This window comes from Mesoplodon densirostris, chromosome 4 (assembly GCF_025265405.1).
Source record: "Mesoplodon densirostris isolate mMesDen1 chromosome 4, mMesDen1 primary haplotype, whole genome shotgun sequence".
NCBI classification, from domain to species: Eukaryota; Metazoa; Chordata; class Mammalia; order Artiodactyla; family Ziphiidae; genus Mesoplodon; species Mesoplodon densirostris.
In genome coordinates this window covers 75,584,205-75,598,578 of record NC_082664.1, presented here as the reverse complement: position 1 = coordinate 75,598,578, position 14,374 = coordinate 75,584,205, and the positions used below count along the sequence as shown (strand labels likewise).

The 14,374-nt window shown below is 54.9% G+C and overlaps 3 protein-coding genes across 4 annotated transcripts; 2 read left to right on the top strand and 1 right to left on the bottom strand.

Annotated features, from left to right (window-relative positions):
• Positions 1-48: 48 nt before the first annotated feature.
• CIDEB (cell death inducing DFFA like effector b) lies at positions 49-2,554 on the bottom strand. Of its 2 annotated transcripts, XM_060098199.1 has the most exons (5): positions 2,499-2,554; positions 2,038-2,182; positions 761-910; positions 332-522; positions 49-181 (listed from the first exon to the last, which is right to left on the bottom strand). In XM_060098199.1, exons 1-5 carry the CDS (start codon positions 2,537-2,539, stop codon positions 49-51), a joined length of 660 nt encoding a protein of 219 aa, XP_059954182.1. In that variant the 5' UTR covers positions 2,540-2,554. The 2 variants fall into 2 exon arrangements, with proteins under 2 accessions (XP_059954182.1, XP_059954183.1); XM_060098200.1 differs by lacking the exon at positions 761-910 and having other exon boundaries at positions 2,499-2,539.
• Positions 2,555-5,101: 2,547 nt separating this feature from the next.
• Positions 5,102-6,175, top strand: LTB4R2 (leukotriene B4 receptor 2). Its single transcript, XM_060098198.1, has one exon. The coding sequence runs from the start codon at positions 5,102-5,104 to the stop codon at positions 6,173-6,175; it is 1,074 nt and encodes a 357-aa protein (XP_059954181.1).
• A 3,236-nt stretch (positions 6,176-9,411) lies between these two features.
• LTB4R (leukotriene B4 receptor) lies at positions 9,412-11,500 on the top strand. Its single transcript, XM_060098197.1, is given in 6 exon segments — positions 9,412-9,678; positions 10,299-10,371; positions 10,374-10,691; positions 10,694-11,113; positions 11,116-11,278; positions 11,280-11,500. Coding segments are annotated over 5 exon segments (1,044 nt in total). The 5' UTR covers positions 9,412-9,678; positions 10,299-10,307; the 3' UTR covers positions 11,359-11,500.
• Positions 11,501-14,374: the final 2,874 nt, after the last annotated feature.

Sequence of the window (14,374 nt, the reverse complement as noted above, 5' to 3'; positions counted from 1 at the left end):
CACAGTCTCTTGGAATGAGTCTAGGGGCAGAAGCTCAAGAGCCCCTTCTCAGTAGGGTTGGAGGCGACCCTGCCGCTGCCACCGCTCAGTCCCTTCCACTGCATGACGAAGGGTGGAGGAAATTCCCAGCAGCATGTGGCCCAGGCCTTGCAGCAGTGCGGAGGCCCATCGGAGGAGCTCCCTGAAGTGCAGAGACAAGAGGAAGTCACGGGGTGGGGGAGCCTGGGAGGAAGCCACAGGCTGGGGTCTGGGCGTTTTCCACAGGGGAGAGCTAGCAGGGTAAGGGAGTGCAGCTGTATGGGTGGGGAAGTGTGACGTGTTGGTCTCTGACCTGAGTATTTTCTTTGGGCCGAGTCCTTGAATGTCACAGCTCATGGAGTAGAGCCCGTAGAACGTGGCTTTGACGTTCAGGCTGCCAAAGAGGTCTCGAGGGTTTTGCTTGTACACGTCAAAGGTGATGCGGGCGATGTCCTTGCTGTGCTTGGGCTTCTCTCGGCCCAGGCCATACGACAGCACCCCACTCTGTAGGGCCCCCCCATCGGAGCAATGGACCCTCACATACTGACACCCACCACTAATCCCCGTCAGCACTGGGACAGACCCACCCTTGCCTGGACTGTTGGTCCACTATAAGGAGTCCTTGACAACTCCTCACCTCTCCCGTCACCTCTGCCCCCAAGATCAGGGTCAGGCAGCAGAAGAGGCTTGGGAGAGACAGAAAGGGTCAGTGGCCTAAGCAGCCCCAGTGTGGGCCTCTCACCCTGCTGGGGCTCCAGCTCTGTCCCAACTCCAGCACCATCAGGCATGTGTCATCCTCCAACAGCTGGAAGAAGTCCTCGCTCTCCACTGTGGTCCCATCCTCCTCCAGCACAAGTGTTAGCACTCCACTCAGCATCAGAGTGTCCAGTGCCTGCCCAGTGGCAAGAAGTAGGAGGGAAGGGGCAGAGCTTATTCCATGCCCCTTCCCTGTCCAGCTGCCCAGCACCCAACGGTTGACCCTAGATGCTGACTGATATCCCAACTCCCCTTCCTGGTGCTTTGCCATCCCTTCTAATGGCTCTAGCTCACGGTATTCTTTAGTTGCTGGGGGACCCTCACTAGGGGCTGTCCTTTTCCTATTTGTTCCTGCTTTGCTCCTACCATGTCACTGTCATCTCTCTCAGCTTCCCTCCAAGCCATGCCTACTGGTTAGGAATTGAAAAGCTAGCCAATTTCTCTCTTTTTTTTTTTTTTTTTTTTTGCGGTACGCGGGCCTCTCACTGTTGTGGCCTCTCCCGTTGCGGAGCACAGGCTCCGCACGCGCAGGCTCAGCGGCCATGGCTTACGGGCCCAGCCGCTCCGCGGCACGTGGGATCTTCCCGGACCGGGGCACGAACCCGTGTCCCCTGCATCGGCAGGCGGACTCTCAACCACTGCGCCACCAGGGAAGCCCCTAGCCAGTTTCTCTTGAATGGATAGAGGCATTATGCTGATGGGGCCTGTCACGATGGGGTCTTATCTCCAGTGTCCCACCTCACTCTCCCCGACCCTCACAGAACTATTTTCAGTAATAATGACTTTTAACCTTTTTGAGTCTTCACTAGTGTCAAGTATCTATGTAGCACTTTACATAGATTATTCTGTTTTACTCCTTTCAGCAGCCCTAGGAGGTAGTTGTATTATTGTTCCCTTTTTACAGATGAAGAAACTGAGGTTTTGATAGGCTAACTTCCCAAGTTTTGACACTAGGAAGCGGCAGAATCAGGGTTTGAATTTGATCTGTCATACAAATTGCAGTTCCATACTGATTTCTGAAATCTATCCCAACCCTGTCTACTACTTTCCCGCCCCCAAAGAAAAGCCCACTCCTTGGGGGAAAAAAAAGTGAATTGACTCAAATGCAGCAGAAGCTACTGGGCTCACCCCCCTGCTCTTAGCCCTCAGAGGGAGCGGCAGCCATGTAGCCGCAGCCCTTCCTGCTCATTATTCCAAGCTCACACTCTTCCCTAGCCCCTTGGCTGCCCCTGCTCTTGGAACCCAGGGACGTGGCCCACTCACCTTGTCTAGCAGTTCCCGGCGGGTGGCAGCTGTAAGGCCTTTCCGGGTGGCCCGCTTGTGATCACAGACGCGGAAAGGTCGCCGGGGTGGTGGAGCCGAGGTCCAGACCCTACGGCCCAATTCGGAGCTCATACTGGTTACTGACCTGGTAGGTGGGAAGAAAGGTCAAGAAGGAGTGAGGGGTTTGGTGAGTGCAGCAGGGGTGATGGGCGTGGGGTAGCTGGAGCGCTAGGGAAGTTGGGAGGGAGGGATCTAGGTGTGCAGATTAAAGTAGCTCAGGGAGAGAGGGAAAGACCACGGACTGGGGCGGGTGGCGGTTCAGGAGCTGGACAAGCCCACTGTGAAAAGGGGCAGGGAGGGGAAGGGGTAAAAATTCGAAAGTTTTTTAGGGTCTAAAAGCAGCTTTGTCATCCTGCCTATATCCCCAGAGCTGGAGACTGGAGAGGGGGTTTAGAAATCACCGGAGCAGGCCGCTGGGGTCCAGGGCAGAGAGGTACTCCATGGTGGAGGGAAGGAGCAGGAGAGTTGCCTCTCCCGGGAGTTCTGGGCTCGGTGGTTCTCGGCGGGGTTGGAGCTGAAGTGGTGGTGTTTTCTGTTACGGAGCTGGGATCTCAGCCCCGGTGAGGTGGCGTATGAGTCAAGCCTGGACTCTGGACCCCCTGCCTGGCCAGTGAGAAGGGCAAAGTCCAAGGGGAAGGAGGAGGGGAAGGGCCAAGTGGGGTCGTGGAGGAAGGATGGAGGCCCAGATATGTCCAGCAAAAGCCATGGAAGATTGTGTGTGTGTCTCTGGTGGCAGCGTGTGATGTGAGGGTAAATGGGAACTATGTAATTGGATGGAATGTGATCTCCGGTGTGTTTCTTTATATCGAAGTAATTTCTAGGGCCAATTTCTTCTGGCTCCCAATCTGTGTGAAGCTGGTTATGTGATTTGCTCTGTATGTGCTGCCATCTACTGAAAAAGCCATGAACTGCAGCTTTAGGAACAGGGAGGCCATGCTGAGGATGGGCAGGGCTTGGAGAAAATAGGACTCCTCCAGGCAGTGTGCCTGGGTGGGGTGCGAGGGGACGATGGGTCCTGATCCATGGATCCAGAATCACCAGGATCCTGTCTGGGACCCTGGCCTTCCTGCTTTCATGCTCTTCCCTCTGTGGGCTAGGGGAGGGGCTGGCTCAACACTTCTCTTCAGAAGAACCGCCTGCTTCAGCTGCACTGGATTAGTCATTCTCTCACCTTTCTCCATTGGCCACTTTATAGGCATGAAGGAGATGTGGATGGAGGAAGAGGGGATGGGTCCTTTGATGGCATCAGGACTTTAGCATTCGGTGCCCCGCGTCCCATCTCTGATTTCAGCTGCAGTTGTGATGAACAGTTGTGAGGAAGCTCAGACTCTCACTCTCAGTGAATCCCTCACATGGGCATAAGTCTCTCTGATTTCCTGCCCAGGAGTCTTACCTGAAGCTGTAACAGCCCACTCAGCCCCCTGACAAGTATAGGCTGCAAGTGTGTATAAGGGCATTAATGCCTCTAGGACAACCCTCAAACAATGGGGAATGTGAGCTGGCCATAAACGCCCATCTTCTGTCTTTCTGGAAGTTATTTTGTGCACTCAGAGGTTCCTGATGCCCACTGAATATTGGAACTCAATAACACACTCTTACTGGCTTTCCTCTTCCCTCTCTTCCCCTGCTCCCTCACTCCTGCTTCCCGACCTGACCCCCCAAATACAAGATTACCCATGCCCTCGACTCAGGCTCTGCTCTGGAGGGAACCCAAACTGAGACAAGACTGGTGTCCTGGCTCCCAAGGAACCCCCTTCTGGCTGTTGACTGGGCAGAAGCCTTTTTCCCTTTCCCTAAATTTCATCAATCTACCAAATTTCTTCCTTTCCAAGCTTTGCCCAACCTCACGACCTACAGAAATAAGTCTCTACACTGCGCCCTTTCCTTTTTCCTTGCGTTGTATCCTGGTGCAGCCTGGCAGGGTGGCCTCTTCATGGTTGTGAGTTAGGACTCCTCAACCAGGCTATAAGCCCCTCACACCTCCATGCATCTCCCATTCCGCCTGGAACTTAGCCCATGCTTTACACTGAAAGGTGTCATTGACAGCCCACTGAGAGCTGTGAGGGCGGAATGACTGGGGCAGGGTCCAAGGCAAGAGGTGAGAGGGGTAGGTAGGAAGCTGAGGAAAAAGGGGGCTCAGCAGGGTCAGGAGTCTGAAAACAGGCAAAGGTAGAGCAGCTGGGGGAATGAGGAGTTGGGTCGCCTTCTCTGCTGAGTGCAGGCAAGAGCGGCCAGACAGCATAAGAGCTGCAGGGTGGGAGGATTGGGACCAGAGGGTGGGGGGCAGGGGGTGGGGAGGGATGAGCGCAGAAGCAGGACCCAGGGGCAGGATCCGGCAGTGTCCCTACTCAACCACACGACCAGGGAAACTTATCTGCACCCCTTCAGCTTATGCTGTTTCCTGGGGAGGCGGGCTCTCACACGCCTGGACGTGTCAGTGATGGGAAGCAGCAGGGTGAGGGAGGGGCCCCAGGAAAGGCCCGAGAGGAGCCCCACCTTGTCCCTCCTTGTTTGCGCCTCACCCTCTGCCAACCTGACAGGCACAGGACAGGATTAGGCACCTGGCCCACTGCCCCTTTGCCTTTGGGCTTCCCCAAGCCCCTGGAGGGCCCCCAACCCTGCTCGCTCCCAGCTGGGTAAGTAGATCTGCCCATGAGACCATACTCCCTTCCACTCACTTTTGCCCTGAGGTATAGGCAACGGGGCTGGACGAAGAAGGAGAGGCCAGGTTAGGAGGGTGGAAGGTGGAGGCAGTGACAGCCTGGGAGTCAGGACTGGGGAGGTCGGCTGACCCAGAGCAGGGGGTTTGGGTTCCAGGAAGCAGTGTTTGAGCTGGGGCTGGGGTCCTGGAGGAAGAGACAGAAGCTCCCAGACAGAAGAGAGGCAGGCTGCAGAGGAGTGAGGGAGGCACAGTCCCTTCTCACTAGCACCAGGAGTAACGTGGACTTTTGCCCCACCTGAAAGCGCTCCATGGCTCTTTCCAGCCTCCCGTAGGCGCCTAGGGATGTCGGGCTGCTACAGTCCCCCGGGGAACGAGACGCTGCTGAGCTCGAAGACCTCGCGGGTCACAGGCACGGCCTTCCTGCTGCTGGCGGCGCTGCTGGGGCTGCCTGGCAACGGCTTCGTGGTGTGGAGCTTGGCGGGCTGGCGGCCCTCAGGGGGGCGACCGCTGGCGGCCACGCTCGTGCTGCACCTGGCGCTAGCCGACGGCTCGGTGCTGCTGCTCACGCCGCTCTTCGTGACCTTCCTGACCCGGCAGGCCTGGCCGCTGGGCCAGGCGGGCTGCAAGGCCGTGTACTACGTGTGCGCGCTCAGCATGTACGCCAGCGTGCTGCTCACCAGCCTGCTCAGCCTGCAGCGCTGCCTCGCCGTCACCCGCCCCTTCCTGGCGCCCCGGCTGCGCAGCCCGGCCCTGGCCCGCCGCCTGCTGCTGGCCGTCTGGCTGGCCGCCCTGGTGCTCGCCAGCCCGGCCGCCGTCTACCGCCACCTCCGGGCGGACCGCGTGTGCCAGCTGTGCCACCCGTCGCCCGCCTACGCCGCCGCCCACCTGAGCCTGGAGACCCTGACCGCCTTCGTGCTGCCCTTCGGGCTGGTGCTCGGCTGCTACGGCGTGACGCTGGCGCGGCTGCGGGGCACCCGCTGGGGCGCCAGGCGGCACGGGGCGCGGGTGGGCCGGCTGGTGGGCGCCATCGTGCTGGCCTTCGGCTTGCTCTGGGCCCCCTACCACACTGTCAACGTGCTGCAGGCGCTCGCCGCGCTGGCTCCGCCCGAAGGAGCCTTGGCGAGGCTGGGCGGGGCGGGCCAGGCGGCGCGAGCCGGCACCACGGCTCTGGCCTTCTTCAGCTCCAGCGTCAACCCGCTGCTCTACCTCTTCACCGCCGGGGATCTACTGCCCCGGGCGGGTCCCCGCTTCCTCACGCGGCTCTTTGAGGGCTCCGGAGAGGCCCGATGGGGCGGCCACTCTAGTGTGGGGACCATGGAGCTCCGAGCTACCCCTCAGCACAAAGTGCTTGGGCAGGGCCGTGGCAATGGAGACCCTGGGGGCGGGGCGGAGGACAGTCAGGGATTAGACCCTTGACGTCAAACCCTACAACCGGGCCTGCTCTCCCCTATCCCCTTCCATCGCCTCCCAGAACTCAGGGAACCACTCTGGGCGGTTTGGGGATCCTTCTCTGACCATAGTTTGGATCTGTCTGGGCAGAATTATCATACATCTGGGGCAGGCTCAGTTTCCTCAAACTGAGGGACTATGAGTGGTGATGGTCAGTGTTAAGGAGTATCATGTACTTGCAGGTTGGCATGTGCCCAGGTGCCAGAGCTGCTTACTTGTTGCCAATAGCTATTGTGAAATACACTGGGTGGTCATTATGTTGCAGCAAAAATAGAAATGAGACTTTTCTGATAAGCAAGGAAAATAAGCAAACAATGAACAGGCTTGGGAAACAGCATAAACAGGCCTGAAAGAGTTAAGCAATCTTGGTTACTCTTTAGCTGTTACTGCTAGACTTGTCCTTCACAAAGCTAAACAAAGCTAATTACTCTCCGATTCCATAGGAATTATACTCTGCACCTGGCATTCTTCTCCCCCTACACTCTCTCGCAGCATTAAAAGAAGGTCACGGGCTGATAACTTCAGGGACACCAGACCCGGCTGCCTTTTGCTAGCTGTGGCTGTTTTAAAATATTGCAAGAAGAAGAAGAATGCAAAACCTTCACCACTTTGATCCTTATCACTTACCCTGGACTGCAAGTTCCCCCTATAAGACCCTCTGTAATCCCCCAGGAGAAGGGGGGCACAGTTCTTGAGGTGCTAGCCTGCTGTGTTTCCCTCTTGCCTGGCCAAAGGAATAAAGCCACTCTTTTCTATTTCCTCCAGACTTTGTCTCCGTATGTCTATTCGGCATTGGTGGACAGGGAGCCAAGATTTTGGCAACAGTTACACGATGGCTTAAGCATTCTCCCTCCAGTGGTTCATCATACCTGAGTGATACCGAAGTCACCTAGTTCCCTGCTGGGTCGGGCCAAGGCTGGGCAATGCCAGCCTTCGGTGGCATCATGACCTGTCCTCCCCAGCCCAGGTGGCCTGGTTCCCCCAAGCCAACCCATAGAACCACTCTGGAAATAAAGAGAGAAAGAGGAAGGAAAGGTATGAGTGCTTGGATGAGGGGTGGTGATGGGGTCCATTCTTTGGGGTCTGTTAGAGCTGAGTGGAGAGGAAACTGGCTGTGGAAGGGGAAAGTCAATCTGTGGGGTTTGAAAGGAAAGTTTTCTTGTCTGTCTTGTGGTTGGTACAGTGGGGGAGGGGCCGTGGGAGTCTGAGACTTACCTTCTTTGAATCTAACTCTCCCTGCAAAGGTCACCTGACTCAAAAAGGAGCCCAGGAACAGGCATTCACTCACCCAGGGACCCTCTGGGGGCTGGGGATGAGGGGTATGGGGAGTGGTGTGGATATCTGGAAGACAGGAGGAATTTTTCAGGGAGGTGCCACCTCTCCTTTCTCTCTTTTTCCTCTCTGCCTAGTCTTGACTCCCTCCAAGACTGCTAGCTGTTCCTCATCTCCCCCAGTACTTCTCAGCCCCTATCTTTTGGAATCTGTCTATCTCTAGGTCTCAAAATTGTTCTGGATCCTGACACTTTTGAGTTTGGGGATGTAGGATGGGGTCCTTTTTAGGGGATGTCCCTGTGCACACACATGTGCTCACCATGGTGACCAACCCATCCCCATTTGCCCAGGACTTTCTCAGTTTTAGCACTGAGTCTCTTGTCCCAGCCCCCTCAGTCTCTGGCAAACTTAGATGGTTGTTTACCTGAGAGGTCACCCTGACCATCAACCCGGTTCTGCTTTGTGACTGTTCACACCACCCAGGCAGAGGCCAAGAGAGAGAGCAAAGGAAATCCAGTTCTCAGGGTCACATCAGGGCCACCAAAATGGGTTGGGATGAAGCTCCGGACCTGGGGGACAGAGAGTATGCCTAGAGTGTCTAGTCTAGGGCAGAGGAAGACAGGCCATTGAGAGAAATGGAGGTGGGGAGCAGTTTGGGAGAGGAGGCAAAGACAACAGAGTTCCTGTCAGAAGGGACCTCTGGTTGACCCTGGAGCTCTGAGCCGGAAGCTTCTATCCCCAAACAACAACTTCATGGGCTTCTTCCTGTCCTCGCGCACCAGGGCAGAGGCTCCCCAGCTTCTGTTACACACTCCCCTTCTCACACACCCTCTGTGGTCAGAAAGCCCTTCCTCAACTCTGTCTTCAGTTCTTGCTGCAGTTTCAGCCCGTTTCTTTTCGCCATATCCTCTGCCTGATAACTGCTGGGTCAACTCTGCTCTGGCTTTTCTCAAAGCAGGAAAGGTAGGGGCACTACAGGGGATAAGGGACCTCAATGACCACCATTACACTGTGCATCTTTCCTGAGAAGAGGCAGAGTTGGGAGGGAAGCAGGAAGGCTCATGGTCAGATGGAAGATAAGACTTTTTGGTTCTTAGCTTCACAGGAGAGTTCAAGAAGAGGAGACTGTCCTCCTTCCAGGGAGCCAGAAGAATGACCCTTCTGGGGCTGTTTCCCTTTCCACCCTCCTGGTTTCCCCTCTTGGCAGGGCAGGCATAAGGCATCACTGCCCTCACTCCCTCATGTCTGCTCCCCTGTGCTCACCTCTGCTCTCTCGGTGTGTCTAAGGTGGGACAAAACAGTCAGCTGTGGGAAGGTAGGGAAGAGGTGGTGCTGACTTCCTTGTCCAATGCCCAGATCCTGGGTCCAAATTCATGTGGCAGGGTAGCCACATGGGCAAACACAAGGCAAGTGGTTCGGGAAGGGGAAGAAATTGTCATTCTGTGTGATACTAGAGAGACCATTTGGACTTTGACTTCTACCAAAGAGAATGGAGATTGACCTAGAATGGAACTCGTTCTTTTAAGTGAGGAGAGGGATAGGGGTGCTGGAAGAGGGTCCTCTCCCCCAAATCCCGGTCATGGCTTGAATTCAAGCCAAACACAGAATGCTGCCCTCTTTGACGTCACCTGACCCAAACCCAGGACCTAGCCACAGCATCAACCTACACTTCCTCTTAATCTAAAAATTGACATCGCTCACAGAAAATATAAAGATACCCAACATTCTGACCTCTCAGTCTGAGTCCATTTTCCCTCTCTGGCTTCCTTCCCTCCTTCTCCTGTATGATGCAATTTATTACTCTGTTCAATTCTTCAGTCTAGACCTGCATCTGAGGCCACACCCCAGCCTACTCACCCCCTCATCCCTCTTTCCTCTCTCACTGCCCCTTCCGGGGCTCTTCTCTTCTGGCCCCACCTCTGAGGAGTCCTCCTCCCAGCTGGGCTCTTCTGGAACATGAAGAATATTCCACCTCATCTAGTGAAGGGAGGCGGTAGGAGTTCTTACCCCACCCTCAGGAAGATGTGTCTTCTCCCTCCCCTACTCTGTGGTACTTTCTCTCTGGCTGACTTAGCTGATAGAACCTGGACCCCAGGCCAGGCCCCTGGCACTGGGACAGATCTGGGGATAGGCTACACCACTCTGTTCTCACCCTGGGATTGACACCAGCTTCCAACCAGGGCTCGGCAAAGCCTTAAGTAAGTTTCCTGGGAGTAGGGGAGGCGGGGGGAGGTGGGGGGGGGGTGAAGCCATAAGAGAAGGTCCAAAGGAATTTCCAGAGAAAGCCTGACCAGTGGTAAAATGACTTGGAAGGACTTAGTCTTGTCTCCTATCCACGAAATCCTCCCCATCCCTGTTATTCTTGGTGGGCCCCGGGAATCTCTGGGGCGAGTGGGTAGGTGGTTGGAAGAGGTCAGTGGGACTGAAGGGCTGAGGGCCTGGCGGGGGGAAAAGGAGCTAGCCTTTTGAGGGGTGCGGCATTGGTAAGGAAAGTCCCCACTTTGGTTCTGGGTTTCAGGGTCTCCTGAGGGAAGGAGGCTGAAGGGTCTGGAAATACTGCTTCTGCTGTTGCCATATATTTTGCAATTGGGTCTGTGGGCAGGAAGGGGCCCTGTGGCTCAGTTAGGAAATTAGTCTTTCTACTCAACCAGATCCCCTTAAGACAGGTCAGTTGGCAGTGATGAGGGCAGTATACTGCAGAGGTGCATCTGATGCTGGTGATCTTGGAGACAGAGTAGAATACACAGGCTAGGTGTGTCCAGGGTGTCAGGAAACCCTTGTCCCTTCCCTCATGTGCGTGTCCGCCCTCGCTCTCCAGGTCCTTGCAATGGCCATGAACACTGCATCTCCTGAAGCACCCTCCTCCCCAGGTGGCATGTTCATCTCTCTGCTGTTATCATCGTACTGTCAGTGGCACTGGCTGTGGGGCCGCCCGGCAACAGCTTTGTGGTGTGGAGCATCCTGGTAGAGATGCGGAAGGGCTCTGTCACTGCCCTGCTGGTGCTACACTTGGCCCTGGCCGACTTGACCATATTGCTCACTGCCCCCTTTTTCCTCTACTACACGGCCCAAGGCACCTGGACTTTTGGACTGGCTGGCTGCCGCCTGTTCCACTATGTCTGCGGAGTCAGCATGTATGCCAGCGTCCTGCTTATCACGGTCATGAGCTTGGACCGCTCGCTGGCGGTGGCCCTCCCCTCTGTGTCCCAGAAACTCGCACCAAGACAGTTGCCTGGCGGGCACTAGCAGGCGTCTGGGTGGTGTCTGTCCTGCTGGCCACACCCGTCATCTTGTACCGCAAGGTGACGTTGGGACCAGACAATAGGAGCCTGGTCTGCTTCCCGAAGTACCCCAGCGAAGCACATAGGGCTTTCCGTCTGTTCTTCGAGGTTGTCACCGGCTTCCTGCTGCCCTTCCGGGCCGTGGTGGCCAGCTACTCCGACATCTGGCGCCGGCTGCGGGTCCGGCGCTTCCGCCGCAGCCGCTGCACCGGCCGCCTGCTAGCCTTTATCATCCTGGCCTCCGCTGCCTTCTGGCTGCCCTACCATGTGGTGAACCTGGCCGAGGTGGTCCGCGTGCTGGCGGGCAAGACAGTGGGGTCCCGGCCCGAGAGTCAGCGGCTGCACCTGGCCCGCAAGCGCTCATAACGCTGGCCTTCCTGAGCAGCAGCGTGAACCCTGTGCTGTACGCATGCGCTGCCGGCGGCCTGCTGCTCTCGGCTGGCATGGACTTCGTTGCCAAGCTGTTGGAGGGCACCGGCTCCGAGGCGTCCAGCAGCCGCCGCGGGGGCAACCTGGCCCCCCGCCTCTCCCGAACCTGGCCCCGCCGAGAGCCTCACTGTCTCCACCAACCCTCTCTAGCGAAGCGAAGTCAACTAGGCCTGCAGGGTGGTGGCAGCGTAAGGATGCTCGCTTTCCTCCTGGGGGAATACGCCCACGCTGGCCTGACCCAATTCTTCAACCTCCTCTTACCCAGGTGGCGGGTGGAGCGGAAGAGAGGGAGGGGAAGGGCAAGTCAGGGCAGAATGGGAGCCTGGCCCCCACGAGCAGCTTGGCTATTAAAACTGAAGTCTGAAATTGCGTCAACCCTGTGTGTGGGGCATGTGTATTATGGTGGACTGGGGTGCTCCTGGTTGCCCTTATGGGTGTCCTTCTCAATAGCTGAGAGGCACATCCTTTAGTTTCCCATGATTTTCAGTTTTGGAAGAGACACAGACATAGAAATCAGACCTTCTTCCCTCCCTGCTTCTGAGGCAGGTGGCCTGCAGCTCATACTAAGAACAACACAGGGCTGCAGTCCCCTGAAGGAGCTGGCCAAGGAAGGCCACCCATGTGGGCTCATCACTCCAGACTCCCCGACTCAGCGGACCTTCACTCCCTGACTTAGCGAACCTTCTGAGAACACTTAGCACTGCTGTGAGGTGTCTGCCCTGAAGGCTGTGATGGGTACCTTTTTTTTTTTATATATCTTTATTGGAGTATAATTGCTTTACAATGGTGTGTTAGTTTCTGCTTTATAACAGAGTGAATCGGTTATACATATACATCTGTTCCCATATCTCTTCCCTCTTACGTCTCCCTCCCTCCCACCCTCCCTATCCCACCCCTCTAGGTGGTCACAAAGCACCGAGCTGATCTCCCTGTGCTATGCGGCTGCTTCCCACTAGCTATCTATTTTATGTTTGGTAGTGTATATATGTCCATGCCTCTCTCTCGCTTTGTCACAGCTTACACTTCCCCCTCCCGGTGTCCTCAAGTCCATTCTCTAGTAGGTCTGTGTCTTTATTCCTTTCTTACCCCTAGGCTCTTCATGACATTTTTTTTTCTTAAATTCCATATATATGTGTTAGCATACAGTATTTGTCTTTCTCTTTCTGACTTACTTCACTCTGTATGACAAACTCTAGGTCTATCCACCTCATTACAAATAGCTCAATTTTGTTTCCTTTTATGGCTGAGTAATATTCCATTGTATATATGTGCCACATCTTCTTTATCCATTCATCCGATGATGGACACTTAGGTTGTTTCCATCTCCTGGCTATTGTAAATAGAGCTGCAATGAACATTTTGGTACATGACTCTTTTTGAATTATGGTTTTCTCAGGGTATATTTGATGGGTATCTTTATTAGCAGGGCTCCAACTTCCTACCAGTAATCTTTGTCCTCTCAGTGGGAGATGTCCTAGGGGATTGCTTTCCTTCCCTGTGTCTCCCAAGGAGGCCTCACTTGAGAACCAAGTCATCAGATCTTATCCCCTAGAATTCTGCGCATCAGCATTCTGCCAGCCCCTAATACGCTCTGGTGCAGGCTGGAGCTGAGGGCCCTCTGTGGTGTGGTCACCCTTAGGAAATGAAGATTTTGCAGAAGTGAGAAGGTTGAGTGATTCTTTCCTAGGGATGACCGTTGCCTTGGAGAGTCTTGGACTGGCTCTGTTCCGACAGCGTTTTAAGAAGATGGTAGGGGCTTCCCTGGTGGCTCAGTGGTTAAGAATCCGCCTGCCAATGCAGTGGATACGGGTTCGAGCCCTGGTCCAGGAAGATCCCACATGCTGCGGAGCAACTAAGCCTGTGCGCCACAACTACTGAGCCTGCGCTCTACAGCCCGCGAACCACAACTACTGAGCCCATGTGCCACACGGACTGAAGCCCGTGCGCCTAGAGCCCGTGCTCCACAAGAGAAGCCACCGCAATGAGAAGCCCGCGCACTGCAACAAAGAGTAGCCCCCGCTCGCCACAACTAGAGAAAGCCTGCGCGCAGCAATGAAGACCCAATGCAGCCCAAAATTAAAAATAAATAAATAAATAAATAAAATAAAAATATACGATATTCGTTTTAAAAAAAATAGAAGATGGTAGCAGCAGTGTACTTTTTGAATGTCTCCTATAAAAAAAGAAAGACAACTAGGAGAAAACCCCCAAATCCACGTGCAACATCTGCAACAAACTTAGGGTGTCAAGATATCTCCCATGGACCCAAAAATATGAGCAAGTGGGAATGAGCCCTGGATGCTTCAAGACCCACGGAATATCGGCAACTGTGCAGAAGGATGCAAAAGGAAGCAGGGGGGAATCTGAGGGACCTGAGAACAGGAGACCCTCAAACTGTCTGTCTACAGGTCCTTGCTAGAAAGAATGGTGGGCCTGTTTGAGAACAGCAGCCAAAACAGGGAGGAGGGGCTTCCCTGGTGGTGCAGTGGTTGAGAATCTGCCTGCCTATGCAGGGGACATGGGTTCGAGCCCTGGTCTGGGAGGATCCCACATGCCGCGGAGCGGCTAGCCCCGTGAGCCACAATTACTGAGTCTGCGCGTCTGGAGCCTGTGCTCCGCAACAAGAAAGGCCGCGATAGTCAGAGGCCTGCGCACTGCGATGAGGAGTGGCCCCCACTTGCCGCAACTAGAGAAAGCCCTCGCACAGAAACGAAGAGCCAGCACAGCCATAAATAAATAAATTAATTTTAAAAAAACCCAAAAAACAACAACAAAAAAAACAGGGAAGGACCTAATAGATTATTTCCCAGGCCTCCCGCCCATGCTACATAGTAAGCACATAACAGGTGCTTATTTAGTGTTTGTTGAATGAATAAAGATCAAATGACATTTTACTGGAGATTCTTTCCAGTATTTGTGGATGGGGAGCAGGAAAGGACAAGTCTTTGTTTTGAGTCATGTGGATAAAATCCTTTCTGCTTCCAAGGGCACAAAACACTGGAACCACGTTGGCAGGCAGGCAGGAAGGCTGAGACAGTCGTCTTGCTGAGCTTGTGAGAAAGAATCACTCCTTTTTAACACACTCATGCTCACACTTGCATGCACACAAACACTCAGTTTGGCCTGAGAAGAAGCCATACTACTGAGAGGAGAGGAGAAGATACACTAGTAGCTTCTGACATCA